We start from the raw sequence: 18,731 nt of genomic DNA, 5'->3' as shown, positions 1-18,731 counted from the left end.
TTGGCCGGCCTCCGGCTCCAAGACACACCAAGTCTTGCAAACACATACAGACACACACAAACTCACACACATACAGAGTCGGTTACACACATCTGTTATGTATCGGGTATGCACAGATACCTAAGCCTATCAGCTTTTTGAAATAACCTCATTTACATGGACTGGGCATTAAGTAAACTTGTGCCTCCTAGTGGAAGTGACCATCTTGAGTGGAAGGAAATAACTTGATGTATATATGGCATACAGAAAGCCACAACTGATGTTTTAATGCTTCTCAACTACCCAGATCTTCCTTTTTTAAAGACAAATATGCAATACATATTCCTATAACAAAACTGTGCATAGTTACAGATGTGGAGGTGCACTTTTTGCTGATTGTATGCCTTCAGTTTCTTTTAAATCAACAGCATTTACTTGAGTTGACAATATCTTAAGAGTGAAATTCCACCCACCTCTAAAATAATAAGGTAAAAACATGTCAATTTAAACGTTTAGTGTACTACAAGCATTTTATGAATACAGACACCTTAGTGAGTGAATCGTTTAGTAGCTGGGGCCTATATTGAAAAATCTTTTTTTTTCTTTGTTTTTAATTAATTTATGTACACATGCCATTTAGTAAAGTCTAACAGTTTTGTTGTAAAGTTTTTGAGAAAACTAACATGGTCTGACCTGAGTCAGCAGTGAAGAAGCAGTTTGATAAAGAGGGGTAAAACTAGAATATTCATCAGTATTTTATTACCACCTCCTGAGAATTAAGAGCAAAACTTAAAAAGGAAGTAATCTCAGCAGGAAGCCTGCTTTTCAGAGAAACTGCAGATGCTTCTCCTTATTTCCATGTAATTTTTTTATTTATTTATTTTTTTTGGGGGGGGGGTTCTTAGGTGTGTGAATGCTTGTTAATGCATGTGTGATCTTTGATTATTTTATCTACGTGTGTACTTATATATAGGAACCAGTTATGCCTGGACTAATGCGCCATAACAGGCACCAATGTCAGTTAAAAAGTAAGGTGAGGCCGGTAGAGCAGCACTGCAGAAGGCGTGAACACACACACACACACACACACACACACACACACACACACACACACACACACACACACACACACATGCATGCACTCACACAAGAATGCACACTTGCCTTTTTGCTCTCTCTCTTTCACTGTGCAAAAGGATGGGGGAACAGTGCCACCTTGTGGTTCAGTCCATGTTTGTATACAGTATAAAAAAAAGTGAGAAAGCCCACAGTATGTCGATCGCTCATGTTGCACAGGGTGAAAAAAGTCAAACGTGTGCGTGTGTATGTATGTGTTTGTGTGACCATGTGTATTTGTATGGTCCTATAGTGGCCTCTTGTCTCTCAGTCAGAATTTGGCAGCAATATCAACTTGACTGTCAAGGTCAAACACACACGCACATACACATATCGAAACACCGGCACAGAAGGGGACACACACAGACCATCTGCTCAGGAAACAGTTCTGGGGAACATGCTGCAGACCTGTGTGTCACTGCAATGTCACATCTGTGTGTGTGCGTGTGTGTAGGTGTGTATGGGTGTGGGTGTATTCACTGCATGGTCAACCCTGCCAGTGCACTGATCACCTCTCATTGTCCTGTGTGTCTACCTGTCTTTCTCTCTTTCTGTCTTTATACTGTGGTCTCTTGACAAGGACAGAAATTAGATAAATATGTGGAGCTGTTGCTGCATATTTTATTTTGAAAAGACCAGAAGCTACAATAGTTGTACAACTAGAAAACTTTCAAAAACACTTAAGTGTTGCTTGGCAACAATCCATTCCAGCCTACGAAGACATTTTTGTTCTTTGCCTGGCAACATTTTTACAAACCTTAAATAGAGATCTAATATAATTAGCCTTTCACTGGGATTTAATATCAAAGTAAATAATGGTTGCTAAGTTGTTTAACCTTTTGATTTCAACACAGCAGTGGAAAATGATCATTTTACTATCAGGAACAAGAAACCTCAAATCCTCTTCTTGTGAATCACATTTAAATCATGTTTACAAAGCTAAAATGCAGTTTCATTATTAAATTTTACACACTGATGGGATCAGCAGCACTCTGTCCTCCACTAACAGCAGGAAGAATGACATGTGGTTTGTTTGATAGGTTTTTGTTTTATTTGTTTTATTTGATCTGTCTTAAAGGTAATATTAGCCCCTTATTTTTGTTACCTACCTAACGAGGAACTGATTTAAATTGTATTTATATCTGTATTTCTTAGGAGAGGAAATGAAACCAATCCAAAAAAAAAAAGTATTTTAGCATTTCTCTTGCTGTCAGTGAAAAACAATTTCTATGTTTCTTTCAGCAAAATATTGAAAAGAAAAATATCCAAAGCATGTGTTGGAACCAAAGAAGAAGAATTTAAACCTTTTTTCTGAATAATTTTGACAGAAACATGGTATTTGCTTGTTCTGCTGTTCATGTTGCGCTAAAAATCAGACAACGAAACATACATAGGCATTACTCTCTGCTTTTTTTTGGAAGAACCTTTAAAGTTTAATATAATTAAAGGTTTAATGTTGTAACCTGCTTTAATTTTCTTCTATCTTGCTTTAAAATTGCTGATTAGTCATTTAGCTAATCAACTAGAAATGAATTGTTTTGGCTTCAGCTCTTTCAGATCAGACAGACCATCAATTCAGTGTCATATACAGTAGTTTAGGACTTGAAGCTTCTCTATTATAGGATCATTAGAAAACTCCTGTGACTTCATTCAAATTAACACAGAGATTGATTCAGGACAAAACTACTATTCTGTCTCAATATACTGCTATTACAGAGCAAAAGTAAACATCTCTTGCCCGCTGACCCATGTAGGCAGCTCTGTCATAACATCCCTAGCAAACTTGCAAGCCTCTGAGCCCATAGCAAGGCTAAACACCAGTATGACAGACTCGGTGCAGAGATGCCCCCGAGTTCAGACCATCGCACCCACCTGTCTGCTACTGGAAATTACTAGAGTGCGAGGGTGTATTGTACAAGAAGCTATGTCCTCTCCTGCAGTGTACCACCACGATTACTGTGCACCTCTTAGAACCGGTGTGCTGGTGAATAAACTGTTGTTGGTTTTGTGTGTGTTTCTAAACCCTGGTGTGTTTGTGTCAGGGTGACAGGCTGGTGTATCTACAAAGAATGTGGTAATAAGTACAGTTGACGGCCATGTCAGGAGGTAGTGGGTGTCAACAGATAAAACTGTTTGTACTTAGGCCTGGTTTCGGCACACTGTCGCTTCTGTCTTCTTTTCTTCCCCTGTCACCTTGCGTCTCTTTCTTTAGCTCTCTCTTCCTGTTCTCCCAGTATTTTTTTTCCCTTCAATATACTATCGTCCAATCACCTGCACTGCCTCTGCTGGACTGTATTTCTCTTTCCTTTCCTCTTCCCCCAGCCCCACCCTTCTTCTCCCATTTTCTACGAGCATGTGCAAGACGCTGTTTGATGAGACTGGTCTTTGCTGATGAAGCCTGTGCGTGTGTTTATATATGTGCACCTCACAGCATGATGACACTCGTCTTTGCTGATGAAGCCAGTGAGAGTGCGTCTGTGTGCATGCTCTTATTTGTATGTGTTTGTTGTGCACGGTGCAGCATGATGAGACCGGCCTTTGCTGATGAAGCTTCAGTCTCAAGTCTCTGCAGACCTTTCCTCATTACCAGAGGAAAGACAAATGCACTGCTCTGGAGGGAGGGAGACCGCAGGAAGGGAGGGAGCCTGAAAGAGGCAGAAGAGTGTATTAAGATTAAATCCACACTAAGCCATCTCACTTTTGAAAACAGTATTTATATGCGAAAATGACACGCATCAGTGCTAGCATTCACAGGTTGTTTTTGTTAGGATCCATTTTCTTTCACCCTTTGGCTTGGCAAGCTTAGATACTGTATAGTTCTAGTGTTGCTAAGACTGGGCAAGACACTTCATGGTTGCCAGCTGTGATACTTACATGACATGGTTTCCGACTCACAAGTCTGCCAGAAGCACTGCAGTCAGAAATTACTGCTGTCAGAGCAGTGAGGGGAAGATTTACAAAAGAACAACATAAAAGAAGTAAAACCGACTTGACTTACAGCTTTTCCTGTAGAAGGGAAGGGTGCTGTCCTACACCTGAATGCCTCATCTTGAAAGTTTACCAAGGAAAAACAAAATCACTGTGACGGGTTCCTGAGGTTTCAAAAAGTTTGGGATCCACCAGTGTATACCACCTGAAGAATTCTTTTTTTTGTCTAGAAAACTGCAGAACTAAACCAACATCTCGTAAGAAATGGGAAAGATAGCTGAAGAAGCACAAAAATAATGACTGATGTCACAGATCTGCTGCTTTGATCTTGAGTCACTATTATTTTTATGTGTTGGGGAAAAAACTGATCTTTAACACATGTGTGGTGCTAATGGCATATTAAACAGTTGGATCAGTGGGAGCAGAAAGTTGCTGATCCATACCTGAATGCCAAAACAAAGAAAAAAATGCATTATCTGTTTAAGTGTGAAAGTACTGTTGAGGACAATAAAGAGGATAAGAAAGTCAAGAAGCCCCGTTGTTGCTGTCAGAGGTATTTGTTACTGCAGCAACAAGCTTTGGATTCCAGCTTATTCAAAGGTTGATCCACAGACTCTCCCATTATTCCTCCTCCTCCTCATCATCATCATCATCATCATCATCATCCCCCTTCTAACTAATGTGATGTTCCAAATGTGCTGACAGAGGCAGTCTGTAATGGCCTTAATATTGTGCATGCTAGAAATTAGGGGAAACGAATTGCGCCAAATCCTTTCTTTTTCTCACTTTTCCTTCTCTTTTGTCTTTTTGTTCTATACACCCCCACCCCCGCCACAACTCCTGTGCCATTGACATACACATCTCTCTGCCCTGTTCTGCATCTCCACATCGTAAATTGAAAGAATATTCGTTGTTGAGGAGGGGGAAGGGGAAGTTAATTAAAATTTAATAGAGCACACTACAGAGGGACGTTGATGCTTACACACAGCCACACAAAAGCTACTAAAAGCTGATTATAGCCCTTATAGATGGAAGTTCTGGAGGAAGCAGGTGGAAATTAGTGAAAGTAAATGTGTGTGTCGAGGATGGAGCCCATAAAATCTTTAACGATAATGGCAGTCAACATGAGAATTTACTTTGGTTTTGTGTGAAAAAATAAGAATGCTGGCTTCATTAACTGGTTTCAGACGAGAGGAGAAGGCAAAAAATGTGTGTGTGTGCGTGCGTGAGTGTTATGATGTGTGTGTTTCACTAGGGGTTCTTTCTTGATGGTGGGGCACTGAGAGATTTTAATCTTATTAACAGCCCTTACTCTGTTTGGCAAATGGCCTTCCAACTGCTTGGGTAATGAACTGTTTGAAAGTGTTTTCAGCACACACTAACATACATCACTCAGACACATGGGTAGATAGACATACACACACCTTAAGCTTTCTCTTGCTTAGCCCAGCCCGCTTCCATCTGCACTGAATAGAGACCAGAAGCTTTACACTCACTCTGAACAGCCAGCAGACAGTTTAGCACTGGGATTGTTTTGATAATTAGATGGTACAAAACAGACATCAAAACACTGTTCACCAAAAAGTTGGGAAGCTATTGACTTGCACAGTATTTAAGCAGGTTTATCTGAAAATCGTATGAGGCAACATGTCAAATGATAAGACAGGGGAATGAATTTTGCTTCTTCTTCTTTTTTTTTTTTTTTAAATGCTAAAACAAACAAATAAAAATGTCTGGAGGAACATGTAACAGCTAATTTGATTAATTTGCAACAAGTTAGTAATATGATTTAGTGAAAGAAGAGCACCCTGGAAAGGCTGAGTGTTTGAGGAGTGGATAAGCTAATTAAGTTAACAGATTCAGAAAGTCCAAAAATGTTCTACAGAGGGGATGAGGCTGAAACCAGCTTGAAATGCCAGTGATCTTCATGGATGTCAGACAAGAAATTAATGACCACATTGTCTGGGCTTGAGCTCTTTTAAAGTTAACTTGGAAAATGATTCTGTGGTCTGTTGGTAAGAAATCATAGATACTGCTTGCCAATGCCTAAGACCATGCTGACTTGTTATGAAGTGTTAATACTGTAATGCCTAGCTTCTATGTTCTTTCAGCCTGCTAGTTACACTGATAAGTCAACCGTCGGTGTCCTGATGGTCACTCCTGGCTGTGCAGGCTTGACTCAGTCAGGATAACTAATGTTAAACATCAATCAAAAATAAATAATGTTCTACTGGAAGGCACATTAAGTGTATCATATACTTAGGTGTAATGAAAAATCTCATACTGTCCTTCCAGGAAAATTCCCTCCAAAGAGGGGAGCTAGAGGTAGTTATGTTTATTTTACAAATATTCAACCAATCTTCATACGTAAGTGTAATATCTGCTTCTTTCTCCCATCTGTTCTTAACATACTGGGTGGAGTGGGTCCTGTATGTTTGTAAACATGAGTACAGTTTCGAGATCAGCTTTTTATGTATTTTACCTTTATATGTGTCGACAAACATATCAATGAGCCCCCCCTCCTCAGAATAATCCCTTGCAACTTTAATATTTTTATTAAAATGGTGTCTCAATTGTAAGTATCCATAAAAGAGATTTTACAGTATGCTGTAATACCCTTCCAAGTCCATTCTGTAAACACCCCATCCAAATGTGCTGGTGTAAAATCGGTATCATATCCTACCCACCTTAGAATTCGCATTTTCCTTTCTAAATTGAATTTTTTACTTTGTTTAGTCCATGTATTTAAGGCTACTTTGGTGCACTCATGCAAATTACACATGTTTTTTCTGTAGACTTATATCACCCAGTAAAGACTGTAGAGGTATATCCAATTGAGCAAGTTCCAAGTCTTTCCATTTTGGAAATATATGTGCTTGTTCCAATTCTTTCAACTTATTTGACATGATAGTCTGTTGCCTCTCTTCTTCCCTCTTCTTCCTCGCTGACCACATTATTAGTTTTCCTCTGAGCACTGCTTTCGCGGTATCCCACAAGGTACTCGGTGACACTTCACCATTGTCATTAACCTCCAAAAATTCATTAACTTTCTTAATAAATTCTTCACATTTTTGGTCATTCAAAAGGCTAGTGTTCAGTCTCCATACAACGTTTCTAGGCTTAATATCCAAATGTATCTTTAGGTGTACTGCCGAATGATCAGAAACGTCTCTGGGTCCAATGTTATATTCTATTATCCTCGGTCTTTCTGATTTGCACATAAAAAATCAGTCAATTCTTGAGTAGACACCATGCGGGTGGGAGAAAAATGTATATGCCTTTGAAGAAGGATGAAGTTCTCTCTCAATCAGCACAACCTCATTAAGCATCTTTCTCACATAAAGAGATTCCGGATTCTGCTTTTTTAATAAGTTTGAGGAGTCCAAGGTAGGGTGCAATTGTACATTCCAGTCTCCACCACATATCAGGACACCTGATGTCTCCGTAACAATTAAATCAAATATGGTCCTTATTAATGATTTGTCCTGTCCAGGAGGTCTGTAAATATTAAGTGGCGTCACTACTTTAGAGTCTAGAATTCCTTTTACCAAAATATATCGTCCTTCCTTATCTGCAATTTGTGAAGAGAACTGGAAAGAGATTTTATTTGAAATCAGAATTGCAACTCCCCTATTGGGTCCCTTTGTTTTTGATGAATAAAATATGTTTTTAAATCTGGGGTACTTACGTTTTTCATGCCCCTTTTTGGTTAGGTGGGTCTCCTGCCAAAAAATTATATGATGGCCTTCTTTTTTCATTTTAGCAAAGAGTTTACCTTTTTTAACTGGGTTTTGTAACCCATTAACATTAAGGGTTACTAAACTGTACTGTTGAAATGACATGTCTTGTATAAGTCAAAGCATTTACCTTGTAAGACCTGGGTGATAAAACAAAACAAGAAAACAACAACAAACAAACAAAAACACCCACACAAGACATACATTTGTCAAAATTTGAAACTTGAACTTGAACTAAAACAGAACAAATGAGAGAACTGTGGTTTCTACTCAAAAACAGAATTCCCCAAAAACCTTTTGGAGAGGAAAGCTCTCGTTTCACGAGGGGCCTCTCTTGTGTAAAGTGACGTCTCCTGAGGTTATGCATAAACTAAATACCACAAAATAAGAAGTAATCAAACAATCAAACTAACCAGGAAGGTACGCTCCCAGAACACTGTCTTAATCTCTAAGTACTCTTAAGACCGACATATAACTTTCAGTATATATTTAGATGTAAAATGAAACCTAAACGTTTACTCTAAATTATATTCAAAGTAAAGCTGAAGTGTCAATCCTCACCCAGGAAAAGTCAAATCGGTAAAGAAACTGAATTTCTCAAGTATTCAGTTCAGGACATGATCAAACTGTGTCCCTTGGTTCATGTCGAAATGCCTGGAGCATCATCTTGATATGCATCACAGCGTCCCGCTGTCTCCCAGGAAAGGTTCTTCAGCTTTTCCCGTGTTGCATCCATGGATCGGGTCTGTTCTCCCGCGAAGCTCAGAGCCTTCCTTTTCTTCAAATCCTCCGTGGCCTCCACCGTGCTATCATAAGTTACAGTGCCGTCACTGAGGAAGACACGGAGTTTAGCTGGTGCGGGGGTCTGGAAGCGAATTCCTTTTTCTTTAAGGACTTTCCTGATGGGGGCGTAAGACTTTCTTTTCCGTTGAAATTCAGTCGGATAGTCCTGGTCAAAGTAGATTCTCACTCTGTTCAGAACGACCTCTTTCTTTTTCCAAGCAGAGCGGAGCACTAGTTCTTTAATTCTGTACTCCAGAAAGTGAATCACTATTGACCGGGGGCTGGCATTCGGCGGTGGCTTCGGGCCGAGAGCCCTATGACATCTTTGCATTCCCAGCTCAGTATCGCTTAGGGACAACTCCGATTTAATAAATGTTTCCAAGAACTCCCGTAGATTGTCCCCTTCTGTGTCTTCTGGGATTCCATAAACACGAATGTTGTTTCTTCGTGATCGGGCTTCCAGGTCTGTCAGTTTAGCTTGTATATTTTCTTGTGCTAGAATAGCTTGAAGCAGAGCCTCGTTAGCCCACTCTTCCACCTCCGCCACCCTCCCTTCTGCCCCATCCACTCTACTTTAAGTCTCTGGCAATTTCGTTTAATTTGTTATCAATATCTTTTCTGAAACACGTAAGTTCCGTGGAGGAGGTGTCTTTGAAATTTTTCAGGTCTGTTTTCATGTCCAACCTGGTAGCTTTTAGCTCTTCATGGATGGCGCGGATGCTAGCTTGCAGGCCATCCATATCGTCGCTATCGTCATCTGTATCTCTTTCCATTGTTTGTTTTTCAACTTTTCCCGTTTTCATTGGTGTCTTGCCTCTCTGTTTACGACCAGTTTTCCCCTTCATTAGTGTGAAATGCTGTCAGAGTAATAATTCGAGTAAATTTGGAGAGTTTTGGTTAGTGAGCCTGGGAGCGCTCACCTTACACGTCCACCCACATTGCCTCCTTACCGGAAAACCCCTTTTCTTGTTTGTTTGTTTTTTTACCAACCAGAAGGACAAAAGCAATTGAATCATTTTATTGATTCAATTGTTTTTGTTACCATTAGGCTTGTTTAAACATGCATGCATGTAATGGGAATAAGTGTACATTTTGTCAGCCCTAAGAGGCCCCAGCACTCACTCACCATCGCCTCCCCAAGCAGTTGCCTGCCTTGCCTGGGGGCATGCCTTGTCTACACATTTTCAATGGGACCTCTTTTTGAGTAATCACTGCAAAAGGAATAGCAGTTGCTATTACGCTGTAATTAAGTCCGTATTCACAGCGTCGATCAGATTGTTTTCAATTATCTCTTGTCAGCTGCTACTTAAATGGAGAGACTCCATATTTGCACAGCTACTTTTGCTGTTGTATCAGACAGATGGTCTTTTAGACTGAAGAAAAATGTCCAACAAAGACTTAGCAGGGGTGCTGTTCATCTCTCACTGCATGTGGAACTTGTTACTGAAGTCTACCTGGAATATTCTCTTAATTAAACTATACAGAATCACCACATACTGTTCTGATAGACACACACATTCACATTACCGAGTAAATTACACCCTCCACTCAGCTTTACCTCTGTGACTTTGGAATCATGTACCATAGCAAATAACTGTGTCTAAAACTAACAACATAAATGTTTACTACACAGATGTTTGCAGTGGTTATGTCTCTGCCTCTTTAGGAAATTACACAGAGACAATTTCAAGCAGTCAGGTGCAATTTCTGCTATTTTTGTTTTTCTCTGCTCTGTTCAGAACAGTCCGGTTAATCAGATCTGCTTTCCATTTGGACTTAAGGATGGCGGTTTGAAAGAGAAAAGCCTTCTGTTCAAAGCGCCTCCCTTCAACAAATAAAACTGTGCATATTTATGGTTATATTTGTTTATCTTATTAGATCAAATAACGAGGCGATTTGCTTCAAGTGCGTCGTTAAACACTGGCTCTAGAGAATGAAATGGGATTGCTCTTGAGCTAATGTTTTGTTTCAGATATTGTATAGATAAGAAAATGAGACCCGTTTTTCTTTTTTTTTCTATTTTCATCTGTCTTACCTCCATTTAAGGAGTGAACTGGTGTTACTCATCAGTGTTGACAAGCTTCTTTACTAAATGAACTTAGGGATGAAAGCATGAAAAAGACTTTAAGCAGGATAGAGGGTGAGACAGTATGCAAATGCTTTGACGATCAAGGCCAACGCCTGCTGTGGAAGGCCAAAAACAGACATTATGCACCCCTGCTCTGCATTCATTTCTTTAGTTGTCTTCCTTTTCCCTCCGTCTTTCAAGCACTCCCTCGTTCGTTCTAACCTTTCCAGGTCTTTTTCTTTTGTTGAATATCCAAAATGACAGCACATAAAACACCTTGGAACAGAAGCTCCCTAAGTGCTCATTAATGCCTCGTTAGCATAGCAAATGAACATCTCAAGAAAGGAGTGGGTCTGGGATGGGTGGTGAAGCTAAACAAATGAGTCAAAGGATCTTTTTTGTCTTTCTACTGAGCCATATCAGAAATATCTGAATCCATTTACTTCCAACTTCTTCTGGCACAACAGAGCTTAACCCTTTTTAACCACATCCACATTTAATTTAATTTTCATCAAGGCCACACAAAGAACGTTCAAACATCGGTGGCTCTGACATTGTTTGCCTAGTCGCAACACCCCCAATACCTTTCACATGCTTTTCTTCTGCAAGACATTACAATGTCAGCCTTGTAATTATCTCTCTTTACTTAGAGCAGCAGAAGCCACTGCTGTTGACTGACCATCACCTGTCCTTGACCGAGATATGTTGTGTAGTAAACAGTCAGTTTTTATTCAGTGTATTAATGTACAACACAAACCCAGGATGTTGCTGCTTGTGTTGTGACACTGGGAGCTCCAAGAAAAACTTGGTGTTAAACTAATATAATTGAAAGAGAGACAAAGCATATTTTTCACTTGTTTGATCTCATTTATTTCTGTATTAAATCATGGCTAAATGTTCTGCTACTAAAATCCCTGTGCTTTTTTCTGCAGTCCATACAGAGCTCCATAAAAGTTGCTAACCTGATCTTAGTTGTCCATGTGCACACTATTGGCCATTACTAAAGACTACAGTACCTATTGTTACTATAAACATGCAATAGTAGGACTGTAGCTCACCTATGCCCTCTTGCTCTGGTTGCGTCTACAACCATCGTATGAAAGTGTAACATTTGTTGTCTCTTTAGGATTCCTGCATCTTGGTCTTAGACTCATTTTACCCCTGACCAAAGAAAAATTGTGTGTCCTGCTTCCACAAATTCCTGTGCATTTGCTTACCTCCAGGCCCTCTTTGTACAGTTATCTGTATTTTGTGTTCATGACAAGCTAGACTCCTACTGAAATCCATATTAATGCCCAAGTACTGTAAGTTGATGCTAATGAGTTATACAGTCTATGGTCACACGCCCACAAGAGGTCAACGCCTAAAACAAATCTTAAAAATGCTGTGCTCAAAACGTTCGTGCAGTCTCTCTTCACTTGTGTTTGGTATTTTTTGATCTGTATGTGTATTGTTCTTGTCAGCAGGTGAATGTGTGTTTTATTCAACAATACTTGCTCTCCTTTTGTGCTCCTGCATTATCATTGTGTACTTCATGGTCCTTTTCAAATGGCCCATTGAGGTATTCAGTTCTGGTTAAAGAGCTATTAATTCTGTGCACGCCTCTTTCCGCTTTTGGCTCTGTCAACAGCATTTCATTAGAATAGTCTCAGTAGTTTGTAGCTGTTGAATGGTTTCCCTCTACCTTCAACTCCCAGTGGCAGGAGGTTGAGGTCCTTGAAGCCCTTTTTCAGAAAATTGCTGCTGACAGCAACAGCAGTACGTGTGGCTTCTGTGTTTTCCCTTTGTTCTTGTTGTTCTTTTTGATTCAGCCCTGGAAAAATGAATAACACAGGATTATAAAGTGTTACTGTTGCATGTAGCGTTTTCTTTTTCCCTCTCCCCCCTGCTTTCCCTTGATTACGTCCTCAAGGACGTTATGTATTCAATAGAGTTTGTTTGTCTGCTAGCAGGATTAGAAAAAACTGCAAGGTTGATATTTATGAAAGTTGGTGGTGAAGCGGAGCGTGGGTAAAGAAAATACCCATTAAATTTAGGTGTCTACAGTTCAGACAGAGCAGCTGTACCATTACTGGGTGTCTGTGTGTGTTTATCAATTTAATGTTTAAACCTTTTTCCAATTTTTACTAACTGGATGATTTTGGACTGACACATTTTTATAATCTTCACCAAAGTTGGCACAGATTATCTCCACACCAACCCCAGAATTTTTTTCCCACAATGGATTTAAATTCAGTGTTAAAGTTCCCAAACTGTTTATCATTTAAAATAGATCTGGAAATACATTGATATTTTATATGCAAACTGACCTCTGATAGAAGAGTGAACAGTTACCTTAGAAGACATCTGCACACTCTGATTTCCTCTCTTGGATCCTTTTCTTTGCTCATTTTGTTTTTCCAGTTAATTTGAAGATTTACAACCTTCCCTTCTTCTTTCAGGCAGTACTATGAGATGCTGTACAACACTGCGGATGAGCTGCTGAACCTGGTGGTGGACCAGGGTGTCCGCTACACAGAGCTGGAGTACATCAATGCCCTTTCCTTACTCCATCGCAGTCAGACAGGTGTAGGTGATTTGAGCACTCAAAACACCCGGCTACAGAGGCTGAAGGAAATCATCTGTGAGCAGGCCGCCATTAAACAGGCCACCAAGGATAAGAAGATCACCACAGTGTAATGATAAAGCAAGGACGTGGCATTCAGAGGGAGATGACCATTGAAAGGGAACAGCAATGCATTTTTCAGTGCGATGAACTCTGGCATGTTTTTGTTTCTTTCAAATTTTTGTTGCACAAATACGTGATGTGTTTTAGATTTGAGATTTTGGTTAGAAAACGCAAAAAGATGTTTGCTTTAGACACAAGATCTGGAAATCTGTTGATGGAAAGTGTGTCATCTACATTTCATACTTCCTAATGATGATGAAACACACTCTAGTCAAGTTTTGACAAATAGATATGGATTTTTTTTTTACTTATATGAGCTTATGTGAATTGACTGACTCTACATGGGAAGGGAGGTGACAACTTGCATAACTGCAAGCCTTGCAGGTCCATTGGTCCATGTATCTATGTCACAAAGCAGCCTATATTGTCAATTTCCGCTATTTAAATCACATAATAAATGCAGCGCACACGCCCGGACTCTTAACAGTGCTTTGCTCACCATGACTACATCTCCAGATAAAGGGCGATTGTCTTGGACACTCACCCGAACTTAGTCCTCATCTCATCTCATTTTCCTATTAGATCTAAACTGCTGCTCTCAATTACACCTCTTTCTCTCCTCTCCTGGCAGCCCCATGGGCCCACTGATTCTGTCTGCAATAACAGATGCCAGATTAGACTGTCTGAATGAGGCCACATCTTCCGCCTGCTGCCAATTTGGGTTGGTCCCCTATGATTTCCCTAGCTGACGATTGTATCATAGCTATGGTTGTTAAAAATCTGTTATCTTTTTTTTCCTCATAGTTCGTGCAGTAAACTTGTGCGACTACTGTGGAAAGTTGTGAATCAATTAACATATTATTTTGCAAATTGGACAAAGAGACCACAGTGGAACGACTCTGCTTTTTTGTGCTAAGGCACATATGTGACTGTACAAACCAAAACTATGCAATGCTGAATCTTTATTTTGCCATTCAAACTGCATGTGCTCAATCCTATAAAGTGAGCTAAACATATAAACTCAAGAGACGATCACAAATCATTCCCTTCCCCACAATCCTCCTTGTTTTTAGTTCATTAACTTGGGGGAGAAGTACTTAACAAGAGGGGGAGAGGGAAATGGGAGCCTTGTCAATACACTGGGCCCAGCGCTGGTCTCCCTGAAGCCCACAGAGCAATCCATCATAATGACACATAGGCTGGGATCGATGGGAAAACAACTGCGGAGCTGCTGAGTGGTTCGCCTACCACTCTGAAACGTACACTTGGTGTAAAATCTAAAATCTGCTCATTCATCTGTTCACTTCAGAGTTACTTTTATAATGTTATACATGGAAAACTTTATTTCAATGCTAAATGACTCTGTCAGGGCCGTGCCATTCACAGATGCTGTTAGACTACTATTATGCTGCATAAATATAGCCCATAAAATTCTGGAATAATGCTCTTATATGTATTTGAAAACCACTCCTGTCCATTCTTTTTATTCCTGAATTACACTTGCAAAAAGGTTCTTTTACTGTTACCCGTATCTCACCTGCTTTTCTTTGCAATTGATCTAAATTTTGCACATCTGTTTAAAGAACTGATTTTATGTTTGGCATAGAAATGCATTGAATTCTGGCTTTAGTGGTTACCAGGCCTATTTCTTGATCTGGTTCTGAAGTGTCATAAATGCTCTGAAATGTATCTATTCTAAATGAAGCACTCACAATTTGACAGTGCATACACTAAAAAATAAATTCTTCAAATTCCAGTCTTTGTCTGTGTACGTTTCTTTCCTTACATGGTTGTAAAGGTCGCATTTTCCACTCTTAGATGTTCAGCTGCTAGGAGTTCATACACACATTGACCTTCTGCACGTGACAGCCTGTCACTGTTTTGAAGCAGTGAGGATGTTTCTGCCATGTATCACACAAGTGAGACGGATCCAACACACACACGAGGATTTCCTTAAGCTGACAGGTGTGATGTGTTGTGTGACATGGCTTTAAGCACAGAATGCTAAAGTGTATTATATTGGAATCAGAAAAATAAGTACAAACAACATCATCTGAAGGCTTTGTTGTTGTGGGCATCTTGTTGGCACAGGATGATATTTGACAAGGCTAACTGTGTTATTAGCATAGCTCTGAATGAGCCCTGGCTGATGCAAAATCCAAATGCAAGGGAAAGGGTGGACGATACAAGTCTACATTTGTTTTAGTTTGTTTTAGTTTACATTTTGTTTTAGCTGTTTTAGTTAACAACCGGTGGTGTAACCCTGCCAACATAACAATCAAAGAAAGGACTTGTTGCCCGGACACTGAACTGTGTGCTGTTGGACTCAGGCCGTATTATTTACCCAGGGAATTCTCTCACGTCATCTTGGTGGCTGTCTATGTTCCCCCCTCTGCTAACCCCACAGCTGCATGTGACACTATCCACTCTGCCATAGCTCGGCTACAGACTCAGCACCCGAGTTCCTTTATTGTGATCTCGGGTGACTTCAACCATGTATCACTGGACAATACACTACCAACATTCAAACAATATGTGGACTGTCCCACCAGGGGAGAGAAAACTTTAGACTTACTGTATGCTAACGTCAAGGATGCATACAGCTCCTCCTCCCTCCCCCCACTTGGTAGGTCAGATCATAACCTGATTCACCTCACCCCCCGCTATGTGCCAATTGTGAGGAGGGAACCTGTGACCACCAGGACTGTTAGGAGGTGGTCAGAGGAGGCAATAGCGGAACTACAGGGCTGTTTCGAGGTGACCGACTGGGAAACGCTCTGTGAGCCTCACGCCAAGGACATCAATGGGCTTACTGAGTGTATCACAGGCTACATAACTTTCTGCACCGACTCCATTGTTCCAGCTCAGACTGTTCATTGTTACCCAAATAACAAGCCGTGGGTGACTAAGGACATCAAAGCCCTCCTCAACAACAAGAAGAGGGCTTTCAGAGGGGGCAACAAAGAGGAGGTGAGGAAGATCCAGGTGTTACTAAAGGACAAGATCAGAGAGGCTAAGGACAATTACAGGAGGAAGCTGGAGTGGAAACTCCAGCAGAACAGCATGAGAGAGGTGTGGAGGGGCATGAAGACCATCACTGGATTCAGGCCAACCAACAGCAGGGGAGCTGAGGGAGGTGAGAATAGAGCCGACGAGTTGAATCTGTTTTTCAATAGATTCGACACCACAGTGTCTGCTCCCACCCCCACAACCTCACCTGCAGTCAGCCTGGAATCCAGAACCACACCACTGTGCCAGCCTCTCTCTTCACATGTTGCCTCCTGTGAGATTCCTGACACCCCTCCCCCACCCATCACCTTCACTCAATACCAGGTTGAGATGCAAATGAGGAGACTTCACTCAGGCAAGTCTGCTGGACCAGACGGAGTGAGTCCCCTTGTCCTCAAGACCTGTGCCCCCCAGCTGTGTGGAGTCTTTCATAAACTGTTTATGCTGAGTCTGAGTCTGCAGAGGGTCCCGGTGATGTGGAAGACATCATGCCTCGTCCCTGTACCAAAGACGCCACGCCCCAGTGGCCCCCAGGATTACAGGCCCGTGGCACTGACCTCCCACATCATGAAGACCCTGGAAAGGCTCATCCTGGACCAGCTGCGACCTATAGTAAGACCACATCTGGATCCCCTTCAGTTCGCTTATCAGCCTCGTCTCGGAACAGAGGACGCCATCATCTACCTGCTCAATCGTGTCTACACCCATCTGGACCAGCCGGCGAGCACTGTGAGGGTCATGTTTTTTGACTTTTCCAGTGCTTTCAACACCATCAGGCCGACCCTCCTGGGTGATAAGTTAGCAGCGATGCAGGTGGATGCTTCTCTGGTGTCCTGGATTGTTGATTACCTGACAGGAAGACCACAATATGTACGTCTCCCACAGTGTGTGTCTGACAAGGTGATTAGCAACACAGGGGCACCACAGGGGACTGTCCTCTCCCCCTTCCTCTTCACCCTCTACACCACAGACTTCAGCCACTGCACAGAGACCTGCCATCTTCAGAAGTTTTCTGATGACTCTGCGGTGGTTGGATGCATCAGCAGGGATGATGAGACAGAGTACCGGGCTGTGGTCGACTCCTTTGTCACGTGGTGTGAGCAGAATCATCTGCAGCTCAACGTGGCAAAGACCAAGGAACTGATCGTGGACTTCAGGAAGACCAGGAAACACTTGACCCCTGTTTCAATCCAGGGGGTCAGTGTTGACATTGTGGAGGACTATAAATACCTTGGAGTACACATTGACAATAAACTGGACTGGGCTAAAAACACCACAGCACTTTACAGGAAGGGCCAGAGTCGTCTCTATTTTTTGAGGCGACTGAGGTCCTTCAACATCTGCCAGAAAATGCTGAGGATTTTCTATGAGTCTGTTGTGGCCAGTGCGATCCTCTATGCTGTTGCATGCTGGGGGAGCAGGCTGAGGGTCGCAGATGCCAACAGACTTAATAAACTAATCCGTAAGGCCAGCAATGTTGTGGGGATGGAGCTGGACTCCCTCAAGGTGGTGTCGGAGAGGCGGATGCTGTCCAAGATAAAGACAATGTTGGATAACACCTCCCACCCACTCCATGACATGTTGGTCAGTCACAGGAGCTCGTTCAGTGAGAGACTGAGATTACCGAAAAGCACCACTGAACGACACAGGAAATCATTCCTGCCTGTGGCCATCTCCCTGTACAACGCATCCACTTAACACACTGTTTGCTGCTACAGCTACACATGTTTCTTTTCCAACTATTTATTTATAAGTGACTTATGTATGTATGTATGTATGTATGTATATATATGTATATATTGTACTATTCTTAGTTAGCGTATTGTCTGTCTTGTCTTAATGTTGGTTTAAAATGGAGCACTGTAACAAAAAATAATTTCCCCCAGGGATCAATAAAGTATTCTGATTCTGATTCTGATTCTGATTTTAAAGGTTGCATATATGTAAGTAATTAAAGGTGCAAACAGATGAAATGATAATGTAAACTAATAAAATTCAGCACTTTTTTGGGTAAATTTGATCAAATTTGTCCACAAAACGAGCATGAGGAGGCTCTCATAGAAAAACTTGTATTTATTTTGTTATGCCTATTCTGAAGTCTAAGTGCCACGGAAATTGAAAACAAAAACTCTGCTCCTGTAACCTATATTAAATTTAAGAAGGTGTTCACTGATTGCACAGACCAAAATGTTACCTGCTATTATTTATAAAAACCTGTTAAACCAAGGATTTCAAATGAATTTTACATCCGTAAGTGGGCCGAAAATGACCGAAACTTAGCTTTCTGTTTAAGAAAAGAAAAAAAGAAGAAAAAACAGTAACATTTCAACAGCGTGTCTTGAGTTTTTCTATATGATTCAAGATTCTTTATTTGTCTTATTTGTGATAAGTAGTAGCAGATGACAGAAATCTATCAGCATGACTCTTTGGGTTTAAACAGTAA

At 41.0% G+C, this 18,731-nt stretch overlaps 1 protein-coding gene across 1 annotated transcript in view; it reads left to right on the top strand.

The window, feature by feature from the left end:
• The window catches only part of exoc4 (exocyst complex component 4), a 140,697-nt gene extending 125,662 nt beyond the window's left edge, over positions 1-15,035 (top strand). The window contains exon 20 of the mRNA XM_082510001.1: positions 13,053-15,035. Within this exon, the coding sequence (XP_082366127.1) occupies positions 13,053-13,290 (238 nt within the window). The 3' untranslated portion in view covers positions 13,291-15,035. The remainder of the gene's footprint in view (positions 1-13,052) is intronic.
• The last annotated feature ends 3,696 nt before the right edge of the window (positions 15,036-18,731 follow it).

The sequence above is a fragment of the Aulonocara stuartgranti genome (assembly GCF_965226115.1).
Source record: "Aulonocara stuartgranti genome assembly, chromosome: 17".
Classification (NCBI taxonomy): Eukaryota; Metazoa; Chordata; class Actinopteri; order Cichliformes; family Cichlidae; genus Aulonocara; species Aulonocara stuartgranti.
Note: the sequence above shows the minus strand (reverse complement) of the source record. Positions and strands in the feature narration are given on the sequence as shown.